Here is a 22,656-nt window from a genome sequence, read left to right on the forward strand (position 1 = left end):
CTTGGCATGCTTGCGCTGTTTAATAAGGAAACATCTCAGGCTTCGGCATCGTTTCCTTGGAAAAGGTAGGTTATGAAGAAGCAGCTAGTTGCAGTCAGAGGTGGAATCTCTTACCAAGATAAAGCATCAGATCAAATCATGCCTAATTCAAAACAACCCTTCATATCTTAGTGACCCTTAACAGAGAATATAAAAGAACTATCATTACACATTTAAAAGCAAAAATGTTTTCACTATTTTTAAAGGTTATTTTTGCCTTCCAATGTTACCACCAAACTGCTAAATCCACTAAGTTTAAGAAATAATGGAGCTCAGTGTTTCCTTTCCTCCATTAATCACCACTGAATTAATTTAAACAACAAAAATCTGTCAGTAAAAAAATTTTTTTTTTTTTTTTTGAGACGGAGTCTCGCTCTGTCGCCCAGGCTAGAGTGCAGTGGCGGGATCTCAGCTCACTGCAAGCTCCGCCTCCCGGGTTTATGCCATTCTCCTGCCTCAGCCTCCCGAGCAGCTGGGACTACAGGCTCCCGCCACCTCGCCCGGCTAGTTTTTTTTTGTATTTTTTAGTAGAGACGGGGTTTCACCGTGTTAGCCAGGATGGTCTCGATCTCTTGACCTCGTGATCCGCCCGTCTCGGCCTCCCAAAGTGCTGGGATTACAGGCTTGAGCCACCGCGCCCGGCCAGTAAAAATTTAATACTACCACTTAAAAATTGTTGAACGAAATCACACAAAAGTTGTATCAACATTTACAGATTATTGGCACTTAAAACCTTACATATATGATGCCTTAAATTTAAATTGTTGTAGAGCAAATGAAAAATAGCTATGTTTTCATATCATCTTAAAAAATATCAACTTATTTTTATACTTTATCTATACGTGATAATAAGCTATGATATTAGAATTTACTAGAAAACATGTTCATATTATCACTGATACGTTTACTATTTTAAGCTCTGGTCCATCAATCTTTCTTTACATAATTCTGATACTATTGAGAGTATATGACGAAAAAGTAGTGTGACATGTTTCTAGTTCTTTAGTAGTTACATACTTCTTGTTATCAATAAGTACACTATACATGTTTTATTCCTTTCCCCCCTCTATCTCAAGAGAAACTTCTAAAGCATGTGTTTTATTTCCAGGGCATAATTTATTGACCATATGAGAGATGACTATGTACATTAGTCAAACATCATGTCTAGCCAGCTGCTGCAGAAACCTATTCAAACCTGCCTATCTTTTCTGTAAAGCACTTGCTTGACATCTTGTTAAACCTCTGTAATTTTCTTTTGATTACAATGCAGCCAGGCTTTCAGTGCTTTCTCAATTAACATTTGTCAAAAGCATCACAATCTTTTGCAGAAGTGTCAAATGACTGCTGCTGAATCAAGTCTTAAAGGGGAGTCAGGAATCAGAACAAAAAAAAGAAGGGGGCAGAGCAAAATGCTTGCGTGCTACACTCTCTGATATATCCCTGAACACTGTACTAATTAGTACACATTTAATCACTGAAATATGTATTAATACTACAATTAGTGATTTGTTAGCTAAACATTAGTCGAGATTCATAATAACCGAGTCAAGACAGACAATAAAAAGACCTCAATTAAAAGTGCAAAATTTCATGCAACATTCTACAGCCATGTTTCCATTGTTTTTTTGGTCATTTATTTTTATACCTTTTCACCCTTTTGTTTGTTTGGTTTTTTTTGAGACAGAGTCTTGCTCCAGGCTGGAGTGCAGTGGTGTGATCTCGGCTCACTGCAACCTCCGCCTCGTGGGTTCACGCCATTCTCCCACCTCAGCCTCCCGAGTAGCTGGGATTACAAGTACTCATCACCATACCCAGCTAATTTTTGTATTTTTCATAGAGACGGGGTTTCACCATATTGGCCAGGATGGTCTCGATCTCCTGACCTCATGATCCGCCTGCCTCGGCCTCCCAAAGTGCTGGGATTACAGGCGTGAGCAACTGTGCCCAGCCACCTTTTTACCTTTTGATCACCAAAATAGATTAAAGGGAATCAACTTATTCTTCAAAGATAAATGAGTAAAATACTGGGATATCATGAAGAGAAATATGATCGTAAAGCTTAAGTGACAAAACTAAATCTTTTAGAGGGACACACAGAATTTCTGGTATTTTGGAAGGTTTAAGTTTAGCAATACTAGAAGAAAAGCAACTTTTTTTTTCTCATGTGAAGGCAAGAAATGCAGATATATTTCTAAAAATTATTATTTATTTCCACAGGTGGAAATGGCCCCAATAGGGCATCTGGTAATGATAAAAGCGTATGTTGACTTAGCATTTATGTGCCAGGTGCTATGCCAATCACCATTCATGGATAATCAGATCATTTTATTATATCCTTACCACAATTCCATGAAGTCGGCATTATAATTATCTTCCTTTTACAGATAAGGAAACTGAATGATGAAGTTAAGTAATTTGTTTAAGGTCACTGTCCCATACTCTTAAATGCTATGATCTTACTTTCCTAAAGATTTTCATAGACTCCAGAAAAATATGGCATCCAACAAGTAACCTTGCAGTTATCTGGGAATATTTAACTGACATGGTGTTGTGTGTAAATCTCTAAAAGAATAACAATTTGGAAAGAAAATATAAGACTAGAATAACAAACAATGAGAAGGTCCATAATGAAACACAGCAAAAGGTTCAAAACTCAAGAATATCCTATAAATAATAATAGAAAACACAACTCACAATAGAATTATAACTCTAATCCAAACCCTTTTTATACAGCTCTATTTATCCTGATGTCATATCATGTACTCAGATTAGCTGACTTAGGATTCTACCTACCATTTATCACGTGAATAGAAACAAAATACTTAAGAAATGATGTTAATAAACATGCTTAGTAAGTACCCATGAAGATTTTAACTAACACATACAGAATGGTTCAATTTACTCTGGTTATGTACTAAGAACTTCTATTTATTACCAGGGTTTTCCTACATGAAAGGGTTTGAAGACAATAGCCATTTATGCCAAGTATAATGTTCTCCTCACTGAGGTCCAAGAAGTCACCCTCACCCACTGTTCATGAAATGAACTCTAGAGTGAGTCTGCAGCTTGGTAAAGCAAAAATGAGCACCTATTCAACTTGTCCCTGTTCACTGTCTAAAAACACTGATCATCTTTTACACAGCATTCTTTATCAGTGAAAAGGTATTTCCGGAAGTATGTATTCTATGCTATGTATAAACAAAACTGGCTCTCTTGATAAAAAATTTTTCCTGGTATTACAGAAGTATATCACCTCATTAATTAGTCTAACACAAACGTTGAGGAACTGCCAAAAGCCAAGTAAAAACACATCATTTTCTTTATAATATTTGGGATATCAAATGTGCAGATAGATTAAGTAAATATAAAGCAATCCAGATTAAGAAATGAAAAAGAGTTAAAACAGGACTGGAAAGGGTTTTTTCTAAGGCCATTCCAGAGAGGGAGAAGGTGAAAGAGGAAAACCAGACCTCGTTTAGGGGAGTGGAGCAAATGAATTACGCAGGGATCACATCAAGCTCAAAATTCACCAAAAAAAAAAAAAAAAAAAAAAAAAAAAAAAAAAAAATCAGAGCACAAAAATTGTATGTGTGTGCTTTTAGGAATGAAAAGGCTTGGATTTATAAATGGGAAAAAGTATTGAAGCTAATATATTATTAAACAGTCCACAGTGAAAAATGGTATGGATAACGAAAAAAAACGAATGGATAATTTTACAGCACAATTTATGCCTTGGCCATATACATGACAGCAAATCCAGTACAGATGACTTGAACTATGAATTTCAGCAAAATAAGTCAATCACTGCTTTATGACAGGCAAAAGACCTCATTTCTCTGATTGCTCTGTTTTATCGGTTTCTTGGATCTTGTTTCTGAAAAGCGGACAGTGGCTTATTGGTTTGACCTAAATTTGTGGGCCAGAACAGTTCTGCAAGACCCCACCTACATGCATATAGGTAGCACACATCTTGAGTGAAAGAGACGGGAGTCTCTAAAAGCATAATATAAATTACAAGGGGAGAGAAAGAGAGAGAGAGAGAGAGAATGAATATGGGTCAAACAGCAGTGACAGAAATTTAGGTCAGATAATGCTTTCATCACTAAGGGCTGAATAAGGGGTCAATATGAATTTTCATGTTCTGGGACTATTTAAGAATAGCTATTTTGGATGATAAAACATAGTTGTAGGAACATACAGTTGCTACATCTGCCAAAGCTTCTAATTTTTAAGCCTGTTAACTGCTCTTTCCAAAAGTATCTAAACTATCGAAGACTTTTCATCTGAAATGGATCAAATTATTTACTAGAATATACGACACATGGAGGATGATATTACTAACCGTCTTTGTATTCACTGAAGTACTTTGTGGCAAGTAGATGTGTAATGTTTTTATTTGTTGAACTGAATTATACTCAACTTTATTCACAGTTCTTCGAGTTGTTGCCTGATTATGAATTTGCAATTTGTAAAATATTTTTTTCTTTCTTTTTTTTCTGAGGATGACAAAAAATTTACTGCTACCCAAGACAAATCTAACAACTATGAGACTAATACAGGCTACAAAAAGGTTAACATGAGGATCAATATAATTTTAGCCAATGCCAATGTAAGTTTGCCTTTTGACAAACCTATAGGATAAAAAAGCAGTACTGTAGTAGCAGCTTTTGGAAAAACAATTGAAATAGACGAAACAAACCAAACTGCTGCCTCATGAGCAAACATATGTATACATTTTTAAATAAATGATTCCAAGATACTATCAAATAAAACTATCAATGCCCTAAAAGAAGATTTCATTGTTATAAATTTAACAATGAACATTACTGCTATAACTATAACTATAAGCCAAAAAATACAAACATAACCTGATTTAGGGAAAAAGGGACTGTACACTAAGTCAATGGATCATTATTGTTATTATATGAACAAAACTCACATATTTTTGGTATCCTACAATGACTTAAATTAGAAATTCCATGACAAAAAGCTGTGACTACTGCTTCTGAGGTCCTGACCGTATGACAATATTTAAAACTGATTAACAGCATATCTTAAAATATGTAGGGGTGTTTGTTATGAACATATTTAATTGTGTGTACTTGCATTGCTTTAGTAGAAGAAAAAAGATATTAGTGTCTGCCCCACCCTATTGAAGACATTAATTTAATCACTCCAAAGAACTTTCTAGTTCCTAAAATTTTGAAATGATGCAATAATTTCAAGATTAACTCAGTAAATTAGGATATTAATTCAGGTCTTAAACACACACTGTTCAAATAAAAGACTTATAAACAGTGCAAGTTCTATAATAATACATTAACAAGTTATTCTTTCATCATGAGTATGAGATAATCTTGTTTTAATAAAATATTCATTTATCATCAAAAATTATTTCCCACAAAATTGAACTCACTTAATAAACCAAAGTATATTTCCAAAAATTGAGCATTACTTTCTAAAGTAATGATCCTGCATAAAGAGAATATAAATCACACAATCTAGCATATCTGTCATCATAAGTCATCACTTGGGATCATTTAAAGCTTAGTTCATGTGATTGTTAAAGTCACAGAAATATTGACTTAAAACTGTCACTAATTTATCAGAAAATAAAAACATGTAATTTTACACGATAATCTAGAAAAATATTGGATGGCTCCCTCTTCTACTCAGAGAACATACACCAAAACTTCAGAACGCATATACCTGGCATTGTACATCAAGCCCAGCCATTCTCCTGGGACTTCCTAACCACGTTTCCTTTAACCACTGGCGCCAAGAAGTTAAAAGGTCTGCACATAGATTGTAATCAATTCAGCAGTCAAGTAGGGGAAAACAACCAAACAAAAAAAGATTGCTAACAGATTTCTGGTTGGTATAATATTTTTAGCAATGAAAACTAAACTGATCAATAATGCCACAATTTCTTGAAGCCAACATTAAAATGAAGAAATTGAGAAAAAGAAAACGAACCATAATAAGGCTAAAATGTACCACAACAATGTCCTTTGTGCTTTAACTATGAAAAGGTGAAGAAAATAGGAAAAAGAAATTAAGAAGTCTTTTTTAAAAAAAAAAAAAATGCTATTCACAAAATGACATAAGCATTAGCAAGTAAACATTCTTACCTTGGGCAGGATCAGGCGGACCAAACTCCAAAGAATACCGTAAAATGAAGTTATTGTTCCACACGTAAAGTTGGTTATCTCTTGGATTGTAATCCACTGCAGCAATATACTGATACTGGTTGGGGAAGGGAACATCTACATATTCTCCTCGGTTTAATCGGGTATTATAAATGTAATCAATTGCGTTCTTGCCTGTTTCACTTTCATTGTCTTGATAAACTGACCTAACCACATAGAGGACTCCACATATCATAAAAGCATTTGATGCGGCACGTTTGTCGTATACAGTCTCCCACGTTGCTTCGAATCGAAGAGTGTATGGATTCAGCTGGCTAATAACTATCATTCCATTGTTCTGTTCAGTGGCATAAATGACCCACAAGCCATTTTCATCAACTGCTAGGTCGATATCAGTCTTTCCTCCCCACCTGTATGGGGAGGTATCATGGTAGTTGGCATAGTTAATTATGGCCTCGCCACTTTTAATTCTAGTCCTCAAGTCAAATTTCACAATATTCCTCGTTCTTTCTTTGTTAAAGAAGACAGCACCATCATATACCACAAATCCAGTACCATCTACTCGATTTGGAAGTTTATACGTTGTTGTTTGGCGACTATTTTGGAAATCTTCTAAAGAAGCATATTCTATTAAAGTATCGGTACGATAGGGAGTCCAGGGCATGAAATAAATTTTATCTGCAGCCTGAAGAGGGTCCTTGCACCAAGCACCTGCCTTTTGTTCAGCTTCATATATACATGGTGAGTCCACAATTGCTTTCAAGGTCCCAGGACACACAAAAACTAACAGTTACAGAGAAAAGACAAAAATTAAACCAAGTTAAAAAATTACACAGGTAAACACGTTTCAGTGGTCACAAATCAAAAGGGAAAAATTCATATTATTAGCATTCAATTTTACCAAAATTTATACTTAATACAAATACTACCCTTATTTTCTAAAGTTAGCATAATAAGTGCATCAGGGTACAAAGTAACCTGCTAGTGTTTATTTTCACTAGCAAAAGCCTAAGTTTAAGATCATTCGTAAGTGGTCTGACAATTTAATTTTTTGCTATGTTTTCATTTTATAATCTGTTAACCTATGTTTTAAAAGTCTGAGCTTGTGCACAACAGTATATATTTTATTTTATTCCAAACATTATACCCTTCAACCTCCTACTTCACCTATGAGCCCCCAAAAGCAAAACTATGAAATAAGGCAAATAAAACAGAAAATCCAATGTGAAGACTTATTTAGAACTTTTACATAAGTTAGACTGAAAACAAAGGTGCTTCAATTTGAGGAACATAAATATTCGGAAAATGCAATTAGGAGCACAGAAAAGTAAATACAAGAAAAGCAGTGATGAAACAATCAGGAGACCCTGTAACCATGGCATGCTATGGAGAGGGTTCTGGAAGCCAGGCAAGATGACACTTTAATTATAAGAAAATATCCAAGGGTGTCAGAAAAAGAGATAAAGGGTAAAAAAGAAACAGAGAAAGGGCAGCTTCCCCTCGCCGACTTCAAAATTTTTACCCCATCACCAGATTTAGCAGTCATACAATTTCATTGTAAACAGTTGACTTCCTTATGAGGTGGCATTTATGAGATCCTGCTGATTATTTTAATACAGGAGTGTTGTGGGGAGAGGGGAGGGAGGAGGTTAACATCCATAAGGCACATAACAGGGAGCTGGGGTTCAGACTGTATACATTATTTACCTTTTTGCTCCACTTCTATTTTAAGCATCGGAAGAAAAATAAAAAAGGTGCAAGGAAAAAAGAAAAAAGATTAAAATAAATTGACTATTAGTCTAAGACTGAATTCGTAACAGATGCTAAATACAGGAAGAATAAGAGCTGTACTACTTTGGATAAAGAGAAACACACAACAGGAAAACCTAGCAGGAGAAAGATTCTAAAGTTATATAAAAGAACATAGATCAATCATTTTAGGAGATTAAGGAGGCAATACAAATATGTTGGCATGTTGTTTCACTTAGTGTACCTGAATAAATAATGAAACTCTTCACTAATGCATGGTATACATACTCTTGCCTTTCCAAAGTCACTCAGCATTCTTACCAAGTCTTACTTTCTATATGTATGCTATAGACATAAATGCATGCATAGTTACATCATCCCCATTTATTTTATGTGAACTCAATTATTAAACTAACTTTAGATAAGCATAACAATAGAAAAATACATTTATAAAAATCACAACTTAATTTTGGAGTTTAGATCAAATTTAATTCTGATGTGGTTACATGTTTTTCATAGATATTTACTAAGAAGAAATATATAATTATGCATCTCAGTATGTTTCAATTGTTTTTCTATTATTTTCTATTCCTAGATAAATTTTAACCATTAAAAAAGCCTCCTCTTTAGGAATATATAAATATCGCCCCATCACCAGTAGAGATTTTGAAGAGTAGGGTAAGGTAATACCTTTCTTCCCCACTAAGAACTAGTATATTTACTTAGGTTTACACATATATTTTATTATAAAGTTCTGATTAAATTTTCTATATTATATATCTCAAACTTGTAATACTAAGTCTATAAAAAAAGCAAGCAAAATACATACAAGGGAAAAGCAAGCACAGTAGGCAAGGAGAAAAAGGAAGAAAGAATTATGGTTAGATTATTATGACAATTCTACCATCATAAATTTACACAGAAAGCAAGCTAGCATGCAACAACAACCATACCGAGCATTCAAAACAAATACCTTGACTCCACAGACCTTATAAAAAGTAAATGCTTTCATAAAACAAACCTGATTAGTAGAGTTATACGAGAAAAAAACAAAACAAAACTACAGTTTCAAGAAATGGATTATGCAGTTAGGAAGGGGGCTATGTAAGATCCTTGTTGGTAAACAGTATTCTAATACTTACAAACCATAAAATACTTTACATTGTATATAGGTCTGAAGAGTATGTTGCCTGAAATTCATAAAATGTTGAGACATCATGGTGTCTGTTTCTCCCTTTTCTGTTGTTAAAATGCATTAGGATGTGCTAATATTGCATTTCCAAAATGTACTCAGACAGAGTAGTGTACATTTTATTAAGATCTTAGTTTGATTCATTATAAAAAATTACAATAATTCATTAAGACTAAATGTTGACCTTCTGAAACACCTACAGTAAAAAAACATCACACGGACATTTTTGCCATAGGAATGGCATACAACAACTTTCCACATTAAGCTACAACTTTCCCCAATCAACTTGGTCTATGTAACCACTTTCAGGAAACATACTTGCTCTGTAATGTGTAATTCTGACTACATCTGAGAAACAAGAAATTCAACATTACTGTCTTGAAAACAACACTTTTGTATAAACCACTAGTCCTAAAATTACTCCTCAGCGAAGAGCAATATTATACCTGCTTAGAATCAATAATGGAAGGGCGTGGTGAGAAAATGAGGATAAGAGAAATCATTAGCATTGTGACTACTCAAACTACATTTATATACAGCTGTACACTTTTTTCCCCTAAGGAAAGGATAATTTTACTGAAATAAATTAAATGTAAAGGATGGAAATAATACATTTTAAAATGTTTATTTTAAAAAGAACTTAAAACAAGTTCAACAAAAGATGTAGAAAGTATATTTTGTTTTCCATTCATTGAAAATGGCTAAATTAGGCCAGGTGCGGTGGCTCAAGCCTGTAATCCCAGCACTTTGGGAGGCCGAGACGGGTGGATCACGAGGTCAGGAGATCGAGACCATCCTGGCTAACACGGTGAAACCCCATCTCTGCTAAAAAGTACAAAAAACTAGCCGGGCGAGGTGGTGGGCGCCTGTAGTCCCAGCTACTTGGGAGGCTGAGGCAGGAGAATGGCATGAACCCAGGGGGCAGAGCTTGCAGTGAGCTGAGATCCGGCCACTGCACTCCAGCATGGGTGACAGAGCGAGACTCCGTCTCAAAAAAAAAAAGAAAAAGAAAAAAAGAAAATGGCTAAATTTTACTATTTGATAAACTAAAATTACAATGTAGTTAGTGAACAGAATATCAAAGTCTTTATTTACATGAGATTTGATATCACATATTAAAGGAAAATAAATATAAATTATATATTGTACATGTGTTATAATTCTGTTGGAAAGTAAGTAACACTCAAAAGTAAAGATTAAAAATATTATAAACCTTTGATGATTAATGAATCATACAAGGAATATATGGCTCTTTACAACAAAAAACATTATTATTTTTATGAAAATGCCAGACATCTGTCAAAGCAGCCAAAATTCATCAGTAGAAGAGTACAAAAATACAATAAAATTAATATAATCAGCATTCTCTATCACATGCCAAAAATATACCACAACTTGTCTTAAGAGACTGCATGAATTAACAATACACTTACTTTTCTACAGACCAAACATACAAGTATATGAACCACCAACATGAGTGGAGGACTACATGGATATGCAAGACAAGAAATTAACCCACACTAACTACACAGCCGACATACTCTGTATGTGAAGTGACACACGATTTCACTGAATAATCTTACATGTTTATTCATTAATAATAATTTAATCAATAAGAATGGCTATTTTTCATATTAAATAAAACTTGTGGTTAATATTACAGTATTTTTACAATGATACTTTGAAATAAGAGGTACAAAAATGAAAACCAAATCCTGCCTGTAGGATGCAAAATTCTGATCTGATTACTCTCCTTTATCCTCCAAGATCTTTATGACTTCTTTCAAATATAAATATACGCAATTCCTAATAGTCTGGCAATAATGGATACCCCGTATACATACACTTTTGACATGGATATTAACTGGACAAGTACAAGCATCACATATAATGCATGTGCCGTTCATAAACATACTAAAGTAACAGCATTTCTAATGTTCTCTGTTGAGCAAATTTCTTTTAAAAATTTCAGAAGTCATGAAAATTTTCTGAAATTGTTTTATAATAGGACTTAATTGGAATATATAAGATCCTGGAGGATTTACTGTGAATAGAAACCGGTATAAAGCCAAGTGGTAAAAAATACATAATAAATGTTATCTGATGGTGACAATTTTATCAACTAAGTAACGTGTAAAAGAGGTATGCAAATATTATAAAATATAAAAACACTACTAAATCAAGGAGAAAGTGAAAGTTAAAGGCTCACAATAAAAGAAAGTATAAGGGCCGGGCGCGGTGGCTCAAGCCTGTAATCCCAGCACTTTGGGAGGCCAAGACGGGTGGATCACGAGGTCAGGAGATCGAGACCATCCTGGCTAACACGGTGAAACCTCGTCTCAACTAAAAAATACAAAAAAACTAGCCCGGCGAGGTGGCGGGCGCCTGTAGTCCCAGCTACTCGGGAGGCTGAGGCAGGAGAATGGCGTAAACCCAGGAGGCGGAGCTTGCAGTGAGCTGAGATCCCGCCACTGCACTCCAGCCTGGGTGACAGAGCCAGACTCCATCTCAAAAAAAAAAAAAAAAAGAAAGTATAAGGAATGAATACAATGGACAGAGGCACAAAGAAACAAAAGTTGAAGAAAATGAGAAAGAGAGGTAAGACACTGTCCTACATATGATTAGAATAACTTAAGACTCTTTGCATTATATTTTAATATTAGTTGAAACCGTGCAATTTATAGAGTGTCACTACTGTAGAGTATATAGGAATTATAATTACTTTTATTCTTTAGCAAGGATTAAAATAAAAAAAACCATAGACTTATTTTTGCCTCGTGCAAACATCTAGAAAGGTAACAGCAAATTAATTACTGATTTTTTAAAATTAAAAGACAGAATCTAAAAGAAACAAATACTTCTCTGAGTATAGCTATTTGCAAGTTTAGTGCACAATGTACAATACTTCTGGAGAACTGAAAAAGTAAAATTTTGCAAGTTAGATGTTCCAGAAGATATCCACATTTTCCTTTCTTAAACAGCACAAGAAATAACTTATGAATCTGAAAATAATATTTGCTTAACACTGTTCTTGGTCTATAGACTAGGTTACAGGAACTGGCTCCAGAAAGACAATTCTTGGCAGCTCTGACTGATTCCACTGTTTGGGAATGGATGCTGTATTTCTTCTCTAATTTGAGGACAGAAATCATGCTAAATTCAAGTGAAAGTGACTTTATGGAACAAAATTTTGGTTAGGTCAAAAGAATACAATGTTCCTCTAGTGGCACAGGAGAATGATTACGTAAGCCACCAACACTACACAGGAGAAATGATATAAAGATCAGTGTACTCAGTAGGCTTCCAATCCTACAAATGGTATAGAAAATACTGAAAACATAAAAAGCATCCATTTCACAGTAACACAGGAACACAGAGCAGGGATGAAAAGATAATCTGTGTTTGGCCTTTAACTGATAACACAAAAAGCCAATTTGTCAAAACTGTGTCAGAGAAAAGATGGAGAGTGCCTTCACAGCATGTGTCAGAATGTGTTACTACCATACCGGACATAGCAGATCTATCAGAATTTGGCCCTTTGGTTTTAGAAATATTGATAGCTTGAACATATACATCTGTCAGAATTAATGACCTAGCTTTTGAGGTTCTGTAAAGAGCAATTTCATTATTTGGCAAATCCTTTTTTATTAAAGGAGGAAAGTGTACAAAAACTGTCTCAAATCAGCAAAATTGCTGATAAACATAATTCAAATGCCTATGAACTAACGACTAAATGACATCTCTATCTTTCCTATAATTTAAAAAGCAAAGAAGACAACAATACTATCAAACTAGCTTATGAAAATCAGGTAATATTCAAACTTTAAGTTGCCTAAAATGCTAAGATTTTTAAAATTGAAAGTACAGAATACAATTTTGAAGTACGAATTCTGAGATTAGAAGGAAAACTACACAAAATTTGACTACTGGCCGAAGCCTACCTACAAACTTTTCAATTGAATTTTAAATATCTGTCTGTAGGATCTTAACAATGATGCTAAAAAATTAAAAATAGAAACATGTGCAAGGTTATGTTATATCTAACTATTTTATTAAGCATTAAGATTTCATCACTGAATCCCGTAAAGAAATGGTCCCTTAAAGACAACAGAACAAAAAGTAAAGCACTTGCCTCAGTTACTGCAATGGTAGCTTTTACTCGGCACTAAAGTTACTACAACAGCAGGTAGCCATTCAAGTAGCTCACGATTAAAACCAAAGTCAATTCCTTCTTTAGAAAACTGTGAGCCAAACCAATTTGTCAGCAACTGGTATTGGGCAAAAGTACAGATTTCTATCAGCCGTATTGAATAGCTAATTCAAGTTTGTTTTCTGGAAAAACACTAGCCTTAAAAGCCAAACACTTAAGAACACAGACAGACACTTGGCCAGCATCACACTATGGCTTCCTTCCACACTTCATGAAGCTAATTGGAGGCCCAAGTCTGTTAGTGCTCTGCATGCATAATGGTTGTGTAGGCCATAAACATATGCTTCTTTCACATGTGTAGTCTTTCAGCATCAACGAGTAATGCTGGGGAAAGTGTAAAACAATATAAACTGCATACTTACTGTAAGGGACACACTCATACTGGACTTCAAGGTATTTGTATGTTCCAGGACATGGATCAGGAAACACATCTGACCCAGTAACTACTATACACTGTGTTCGATTGTTGCACCTGAAAGACAGAATGTATCAAACTTGTGTAACATAATTTATTTGATTATTTTTACTTAAATATAACATAGAAGTTTTTTGCATTTTCTTCAAGTAACTAGAAACATGAAACAAAAATTCAAGTAATGTTAAGTTACTCTACATTATTAAATACTTTATAAGAGTTTTGTTTTCTTTATGTTGTAATACAGTGGTATGGGTCACACTAACTTTCAACTAGAAGTAAAAAAAAAAAAATGGCCAAGTTTCCTATTATTCTGTTACACATTTTAATTTTAATTTTTGACGTATTCAACATGAATTGAACAACAACAAGAATAACAACAACAACAAATATCTTACCAGGATATTAGACATCATACTTAAGAGTTAAAATTACAATTTTTAAAAATGGTCCTATAAGTACACAGAAATGTATGAGTCAAAACCTGAATTTCTCAGCAGGAAGTTTTTGACAACACAAAACAAATAAGGAGCCAGGATTTTAATTGTATCCTCGAAATCCAGTTGGTTGTGAAGTTCTTTATTGTACATACTTTCTGGAATACCAGAAACTAAGCTAGTAGTGTTCACCTCATATGCTATGGTCCACATAAATGATAAAGTGCATTTAAAGGATTTAGAAAAATGCTTTGTCACGTATGTAATGTCTAAGCATTATTGTTACTCTTTCTACTCACAGATCAATGTGCCTATATAATTAATGAGATGACTATGTACCTTGGTTCAACACCGGTACTTCCTAAAATATAACATTAGAAAGAATGTTGTACTAACATGATGCCTAGAATGTTCTAATTATTGTTATAAGGAATTATTTTCTTATTTTTGCATTGTCATTAATTCACCAAGAACATTAGAAATAGGTTAGAATTTCAGATAAAATGATATGTAAGTTCTATGAATTTGTCCAAAAGTTCTTTTTATAACCTTTGTAAAGGCAAGAACTATTTCTTTTATAATTTGATTTGATTATAGCCTAATGAGTGAAATGTTTTCAGGGTTTTTATTGTATTTTCTGATAGCACATACATTAAGAAGGCAAAGCAAGCAGAACAAGAACATTATAACAACATTTATTTAACAGTTGGAATACCACATGTTCTACAATGCATAAAATAACTGAACTATAAAATAGCACTATAAAGAATTTGGAAAAAGCATCCCAGTTTCTAGCACAACTAACTAAGGGCAGTAGAAGGTGAATCATATTAAAGATGGGTAGGAACAGTCGTATACTTTGGCGCCCTTTCAACTCAAAACTAGAATTTTTCTTTGAACAGCAGCAAAGCCTGAAAACTTCTACAGGATTAAATAGATAAATTTTATAATTCAAAGTATACTACAATGAACTTCAAACAAGACTTAAATATTAAATAAATTATAAGTAACTTTTATCATGATTACTTTATAATACAGGATAGCATTGTTTTTTTAGAAATATACCATATACTGTAATTTTCAAGAACATAAATAATGTAAATGGTACAGTGTCACAGTCTTCTGTAACATATGTTTTCCTGTCATTATTCTGTATTTCTCCTAATTGGGTTCACTCATCTGAAGAAATCTGCCAGTAGTTCACCACTTAGTGTAAACGAATTATTTTAACATGAATCACAGAACCTATTTCACATCCTAAAATTCAAGACAAGAGGTAGGTTTACAGTTTCTCAACAGGTCAATAACTAATGTTCCCAGGTAAGAAATGTAATTCTGATGTTTCATTTTTCTTCTTTTTTAAACTTTTGCAGCAACAAGATAGTTCACTGCTTTTTTAGTTTCTTGATCTAACAGAAATCCTAATCACTAACTTGGTCCCATTGAAAACAAAAGTCCTTTCATTTCCTTCTTTGTATTTGTTCATACCTACAGTGATCTTCCTTTTATCACATCCTCACAATTCTCAGAAATGAAGAAAGATAAACAACTGTGTGTTAGATATCCCTTTCAGATACTCCCACAGTATACATTTTATAACTACTCAACCAAACTCTGTTAGGTTTTGAATGGTATTTAAATACGATTACAGAAACCCCTCCAAATAACAGTTTCTCTTGTGAGTAAACTCTTCATTTAGTTTATCACCCTTCACTTCTCACAAAAGGCTCCTCTCATATTAACAAACTAGCAACTGGTGGGAAAGAGAGGGAGCTGTACTCAAAGTTGAAATGGACCAACAACATGAAGGGCTTTGTTATCAAGGTGAAGGAGAAAGTAACTCAAAGAATTTGGCAATTTATATATATCATTTTTCAAAAATAAAGAATACATTGAAAATTGCCCAGATTTTTTCCACCAGAAGTAACTGGATGAATGAATATAACTAGTGCAGGGTTAGAGATCTTTTACTGTGTATTTCTAATGTCATGGTATGTTCTGCAGGAAGTATATAATATAAGCATTCTGGTTTCCATTACATTTTGCTTGAAAGAGGACCAACACCATAATAAAAAATAACTGTCCATATTTACTCTCTTTCTGAACAACTTTGCAGTAGTCCGTTGACCAATTACAGGTTCAAATTAATGTGAAAGCAATTATGATTATTTATACCAACCACATAATTTTTATTGATTTAAATAATCACACTACGCAGAGCATTCACTTTGACAGCAAAACATATTAATTCTACAACTGTAATCTTAAGCAAAACTGATTTAATGAAGCTCCTGCAATAAGATTATTAAAAAATTCTAGAATTCAGGGCCTCCCAAAATATAAAAAATGTTCATTAAAAAATTTCATATATTCATATACACAGAGATATCAGAAGTGAAAGAAATTAATCTTGAGAAAAATGGAAAATTTAGAGCTAAAACAGTTGAGGGTCAGAAAGAAGAGAAACCCAAACTGCAAAAAGTACAAGAAAATTAGAGATTTGCATGCCAGGGTCTTGATTCATGGAAATGAATCTAAGCTTTTAGAGGCCCAAATTAGAGAAATAAAAACACAGACATTTATATTCCTTTATAAAGGATGCAAGCAGCATTAAGTTTCCAAATAGAGAGTGAGGAGACAAGAAAAACATTGGGAAATACCCAATGTGAGCTATTAATACTAAGAATAATCTAAAAATTCCTTAACAATATGCTGTTGGTAAGATTATAAAACTGTAAATTGCTATCATTTAAAAAGATCCAGAAAGAAAGCAATTACTTATCCACAGAAGCAAAGTAAATTCCCGCCAAGGGCTCAGCTTCAAGTTCTCACACTAATGAAAGCGAAAAGGTAGATTAAGCCAAGAAAGAAAAAATGTTTAGTCGTTTGTATTCTCAGTACTAGGCATAGTTCCTGGCATGACTTTCTCTCTCCTTCTCTAAAGAAGAAAATTTCTTTACCAATAAAGGTATCATTGTTTAAACAATCAAAATATCAGTATATTTTGGTAATACCATGTGGGTTTATTACGTTAATAACCTACAATTTTCTTAAACTTTAAGCATAGAAAATCGGTATGAATGAGAACAAGGCAAAAGAGAAAAAATAGGGTTTAATAAGTAGACCTTTTATTACAATTTGAAGGAACTACAATTACTGTTCATCATAAAGAAACAGATACTAGAATATATTTTGAACACTTCAGCTTTCAAATAACTGGTCTTATTTCATTTTATATTTATAAAGATGAACAGATGAGTTAAGATAGTGAAAGCAGTAGTTTTCAAAATATGGTCCTCATACTAACAGCACCACCATCAACTGAAAACTTGTTAGAAATACAAATTATTGGCTGGGCGCGGTGGCTCACGCCTGTAATCCCAGCACTTTGGGAGGCCAAGGTGGGTGGATCACCTGAGGTCGGGAGTTTGAGACCAACCTGACCAACATGGAGAATTCCCGTCTCTATTAAAAATACAAAAATTGGCCAGGCATGGTGGCGCATGCCTATAATCCCAGCTACTCGGGAGGCTGAGGCAGGAGAATTGCTTGAACCCACAAGGTGGAGGTTGCAGTGAGCTGAGATCGTACCATTGCACTCCAGTCTGGGCAACAAGAGTGAAATTCCATCTTAAAAAAAAAAAAAAAGAAAGAAAGAAAGAAGGAAAAGAAATACAAATTACTAAGCTCCACCAAAAATTGGCAGGTTCAGAAACTCTGGAAGTGGATACCCGGCCATCTCAGATTGAACAAGTTTTGCAGGTGATTCTGATCAGTGTAACTGGTGTGAGAACCGCAGGGTTAAAACAAGATAGGTTTAGATACTTTACTAAAGAATAAATATGAATGGCAAAACATGATTTTACTCTATAAAACTTAGTAAAACAAGTGAAATAGAAAACAAGTGATGAGTACAATTTATGCAAGAAGTACATAATACAGTTTACAATGTTAATATGTTTTCTTGCTAATTCTAAGTGTAGAAATCAAGAGTTTTAGTTGCTCTAATTTTGAGCAAGCTGTCTAGTTGTTCATCAATTCCTAACATGGAGAATCGAAATAAGTACAATAGATATCTGAGTACATGTATACATCACATATGAACCAGTTTTTTTAACAGATAAGAAGTATAATGTTTTGCTAAAAATGTGCTAGCTAATGAAACACTAAAATTGGAAATAAAACTTTTGAGAATCTGTAAAAATATACTATGTTCTACAGAAGTATGTCATTAAAAATAACAGAAAGATATGACCCATTGTAATCACTGCAAATTTTTCTATATTCAACCTTTGACTTCTTAATTTATTCAAATAAATTTTAATAAAGTGGCTCAACTCAGAGAGATGCCTTAGAGAGAACTCAGAGGCATAAGCAGGCCTTGCAAATAATGTCTAAACAATTTCGGGGTCAGGAGCTATTGCTCACGCTTACAATCCCAGCATTTTGGGAGGCAGAAGCAAAGGGAGAAGGATCTCTTGAGCCCAGGAGTTCAAGACCAGCTTGGGTAACATGGCAAAACCCTATCTCTACAAAAAGCTAAAAAAATTTAGCCACGTGTGGTGGTGTGTGCCTGTAGTCCCACCTACTTGGGGGACACTGAGGTGGGAGGATTGCACCACTGAAGCATAGCCCAGTAACATAATGAGACCCTGTCTCAAAAACAAAAACAAGGAACAAAAACCATTTCCAGGATATAATTCATGATTAAATACTAAGTAGAAAATACACACTCAGTCCCAAATTCTAAACATGTAGTCATTTTTAATATTTTTCTAGTCACATTTCCAAAATTTTCAAATTTGGCATATAAAGACAAAGATTTAATCATTATTTCACATCACTGGGTTAAAAATGCACAAAATATCACTTATATATAATTTCTGGTTGCAACTTTCTGACTCCTATTTTAAAGAACTTTCTTACTATTCTAAAGTATATAGACTACAACACTCAATCTGAGAATTCCAAATATAACTAATATAAACCCATTAATAAAATCTTTTAATATTATTACGTTCAAATGCCAGAATAAAAGTATTATTTCTGACATTAAAATTCATAAAACATTAATAAAACCCATCAACCACAACAAAGAAAATCCAAAGTCTTGCTTTATAGGCCATAAACTAGTTTAAATGGGACAAAACACTGAATTTTGTTGGTTTTTTGAGACAAAGCCTCGCTCTGTCACCCCCAGGCTGGAGTACAGTGCCACGATCTTCGTTCACTGCAACCTCTGCCTCCCGGGTTCAAGCAATTCTCCTGCCTCAGCCTCCTGAGTAGCTGGGACTACAGGCATGTGCCAACACGCCTGGCTAATTTTTGTGTGTGTGTATATGTGTGTGTGTGTGTGTGTGTGTATGTATGTGTGTATATACATATATATGTGTGTATATACATATACACATACATATATATATATATAATTTTTTCTTTTTTTAAGTAGAGACAAGGTTTTATCATGTTGGGCAGGCTGGTTTCAAACTCCTGACCTCAGGTGATCCACCACCTCGGCCTCCCAAAGCGCTGGGATTACAGGCGTGAGCCACCATGTCTGGCCCAAAACACTGAATTTTAAAACATGGTTTAAAAACTCATCCCTGTAACAGTCTTTCTACCCTATAGGTGTGGGGGTGAGGGTTTCAATGGTTCAATTCTGGAATGAAGCCAAATATGCATCTATAAAAGCTGAAGTGTAACAAATAATTTGGAGATTAACAGTTTATCAATTTACTTCCTACCAATATATTTGCTGATTACAAAAATTAGGTTAAGTATTTAAAGTTGGTGATATTGCCCAGGCTTGTGCACAATATATATTTCAAAAAAGATTTTAAGAAACAGCTAACGCATCGCTTAACCATCCCAATTTGCAAATGGCAAGAAGGTGAAAGTATTACAAACAGTATATTTTATCTTCCAAATGTAATCAATGTTCTCAGGTCTCAATATTAACTTTTAAGGCATCCAAAGTATCTTTTGAAATTAAGATCAATGTTCTCAAAAAAATTACTGTAAAGGAGGAAAAGGCATTTTATAAAAGTGTATTATCACTAATTTACATACTAGTATATGGAAATTTCTGAAAAATATGCACAGATAAACCACAGTATTTTCAAGAAAGATTATCTCTTTATTTTAGAGACATAGTGCCTCATTACTAATGAAATATTAATGAAAACAAACTATTAATATGTTCCCTTTCCTTACTCTTTTAAAACTCTTAAGTGAAAGAGAGCACAAAGCACACATTACTTATACTCTCAGAATAAATTGTATCAAAAAACAATATAGCATACTGTTTATCTCTGTTCAAAAGCAAAATCATTTGCTAATTAGGAAGATTAGTGTTTAAAAGCAGAAGCTTTAGAATCAGAAAAAAAAAGGTGTGTAAGTTCCAGCTCAGCTGCTTACTTAATTGTGAGTCCATAAGCAATGTATTAAACCTTTCAACCTTTGCTTTATCATCTGTAAAACCTAACATCTTCTTTAGAAGTTTGTTAAGGTTAAAGGAGATAGTGCAGGCAACTCTCTGCACAATACCTGGATAACGAACATCAAGAAATATAAATTACCATCACCAGCAAAAATACCAATAATAACAATGTCCCCTATGTAAGATGAACAGATTTGCAAACCTTAAAGAAACAGAACATCTTTTACTCTTCCACAGTAGTCCCTGCATTGTGCATACTCTTTTCCTGTGTACAGCTTTAAAAACAGGCTGAACTATTCATGCAAATTTGTTTGCATTCCAACTCTAATCTTGAATTGTACAATGCCCAACAAATTGCTTTTACTCTTCTTTTGATTATCTTATGCTCATTATTACACTTTACCAAGTGCAAAGTATGGAGATGAGATTCCATGTGTAATCTATTGTGAGAGGTGTTTTAATCAATAGTCTTGTTCTGCTGATTAAGCAGGGGCTTCTGTTTTGGCAAGATAACATTAGTTTCTCCAGTCATGCTCCAAAAACCATTGGGAATCTTCAGCAGATCATTAGATATGCTACAATAAAGCTTTGGTGCATTTTCTTTTCTTCCTTAAATTACTTCTTCACTGTCCCATGGTTCCCCGTCACCAATGGCACTGCAGTATTATTGCAGTTCCCCTGAAACTTGCACTAGAGCTATGTCTCCAGGCCATAGGATGCCATTTTCAATTGAAGCTTCTTCTTGAAAATATAAATTAAGAAAATTTCATTATCTCCTGCCAGGGGCCATTATTCACCACAGTTCTAAGGAAGATTAAAAATGCAAAATCTACCACCTTGAACAAATACTCCAGCATTCAACAGAAAAGCTCAGTATATCATGACAGAAACTAAAAAATTAAAGTTTGCTTAAATTTGAAATTATACAATTATTAATTAAAGAATTAGTGCAATCTTTTATTGAGTCTGCATGTTTGATGAAGATTGCTTCATCAATTTAAATATTTTAGTGGCTATTTATTTATTAAACTTCAATTACAAAATACTAGCAATGGTAAGACTTTTTTTTCCTCCCTGAGTTACTACTTTCTGTCTCAGTTAAAAGTACTAACTTTTTGGAGGTAAATCAATGTTTTCAAGGTACCAAGATATCGTGTAATGATACTCCTTTTCATAGTGCCAAGTATAAACAAAACATACACAGGAGTTCTTGGAAGAGCTTAAACCACATCCTTAGGTGAACTGTATACGCTAAACAACAGAATATCTACAGATGAATTACTGCAATATGAATTTTTACTTAGTAATTGAGGCTCAAGGAATTACATTCATTCTTCAGTCTCAATTACTAAGTAAAAATAAATTATACATTAATAAGTAAATTATATTCTGTTTAGGTACACAAGTTTAAAAAATTTAGCAACTACTAGAAAGTGGGAGTTTAAGAGAAAAGAATAAAAGAAAAAGGAAGCTGCCAACTTATAAATTCTTATTGGAGGTGATTATGTGCCTAGCATGTAAGAATCTGGTGTTTTTGAAAACATTAAATAATGATTAATGTTATCTGGCTATTTCTGCTCATAAATAAACATAGTTAATAGAAAATAAACAACAGACATACAATTTAGCTTCAATCAGCAATACCTGATTCTCACAGAATTCTGTCAATTTGGATATAGCTTTGTATTATGAATGCCAATAATAAACTCTTATGAAATAGATTACCTATTTAAAAGGAAGGGGGGATAAGTACTCTTTAACTACCAATCACTTCTCTGTATACACTAGCAAATTCCAAATGACCTAGTACTCTAGCCACTGTCTTTTTTAGTCCAAATTTAGAACAAAATTTTATACACACAGCACATAACTTTAGAACATAAATTGGTAGGCGCCAATGCAAATAGATTTGCTCAGGCAAAATAATCAAGTATATGGAGAGGGAATACAAAGAAATATGCTTCAAGATACAAGGTTACAATCACCCTCACAGATACAAGAGACAAACGGAGTTGAATGTTAAATC

General features: G+C 33.8%; 1 protein-coding gene across 50 annotated transcripts in view; it reads right to left on the reverse strand.

The window, feature by feature from the left end:
• The window catches only part of ADGRL2 (adhesion G protein-coupled receptor L2), a 683,665-nt gene that overhangs the window by 43,905 nt on the left and 617,104 nt on the right, over positions 1-22,656 (reverse strand). For all 50 annotated transcript variants that reach the window (XM_074003149.1, XM_074003162.1, XM_074003150.1 and 47 more), the window contains 2 exons: positions 13,702-13,811; positions 6,171-6,971 (listed from right to left, as the gene is read on the reverse strand). In XM_074003149.1, coding sequence (XP_073859250.1) covers positions 6,171-6,971; positions 13,702-13,811 — 911 coding nt within the window. The remainder of the gene's footprint in view (positions 1-6,170; positions 6,972-13,701; positions 13,812-22,656) is intronic.

The sequence above is a fragment of the Macaca fascicularis genome, chromosome 1 (genome assembly GCF_037993035.2).
Source record: "Macaca fascicularis isolate 582-1 chromosome 1, T2T-MFA8v1.1".
Classification (NCBI taxonomy): domain Eukaryota; kingdom Metazoa; phylum Chordata; class Mammalia; order Primates; family Cercopithecidae; genus Macaca; species Macaca fascicularis.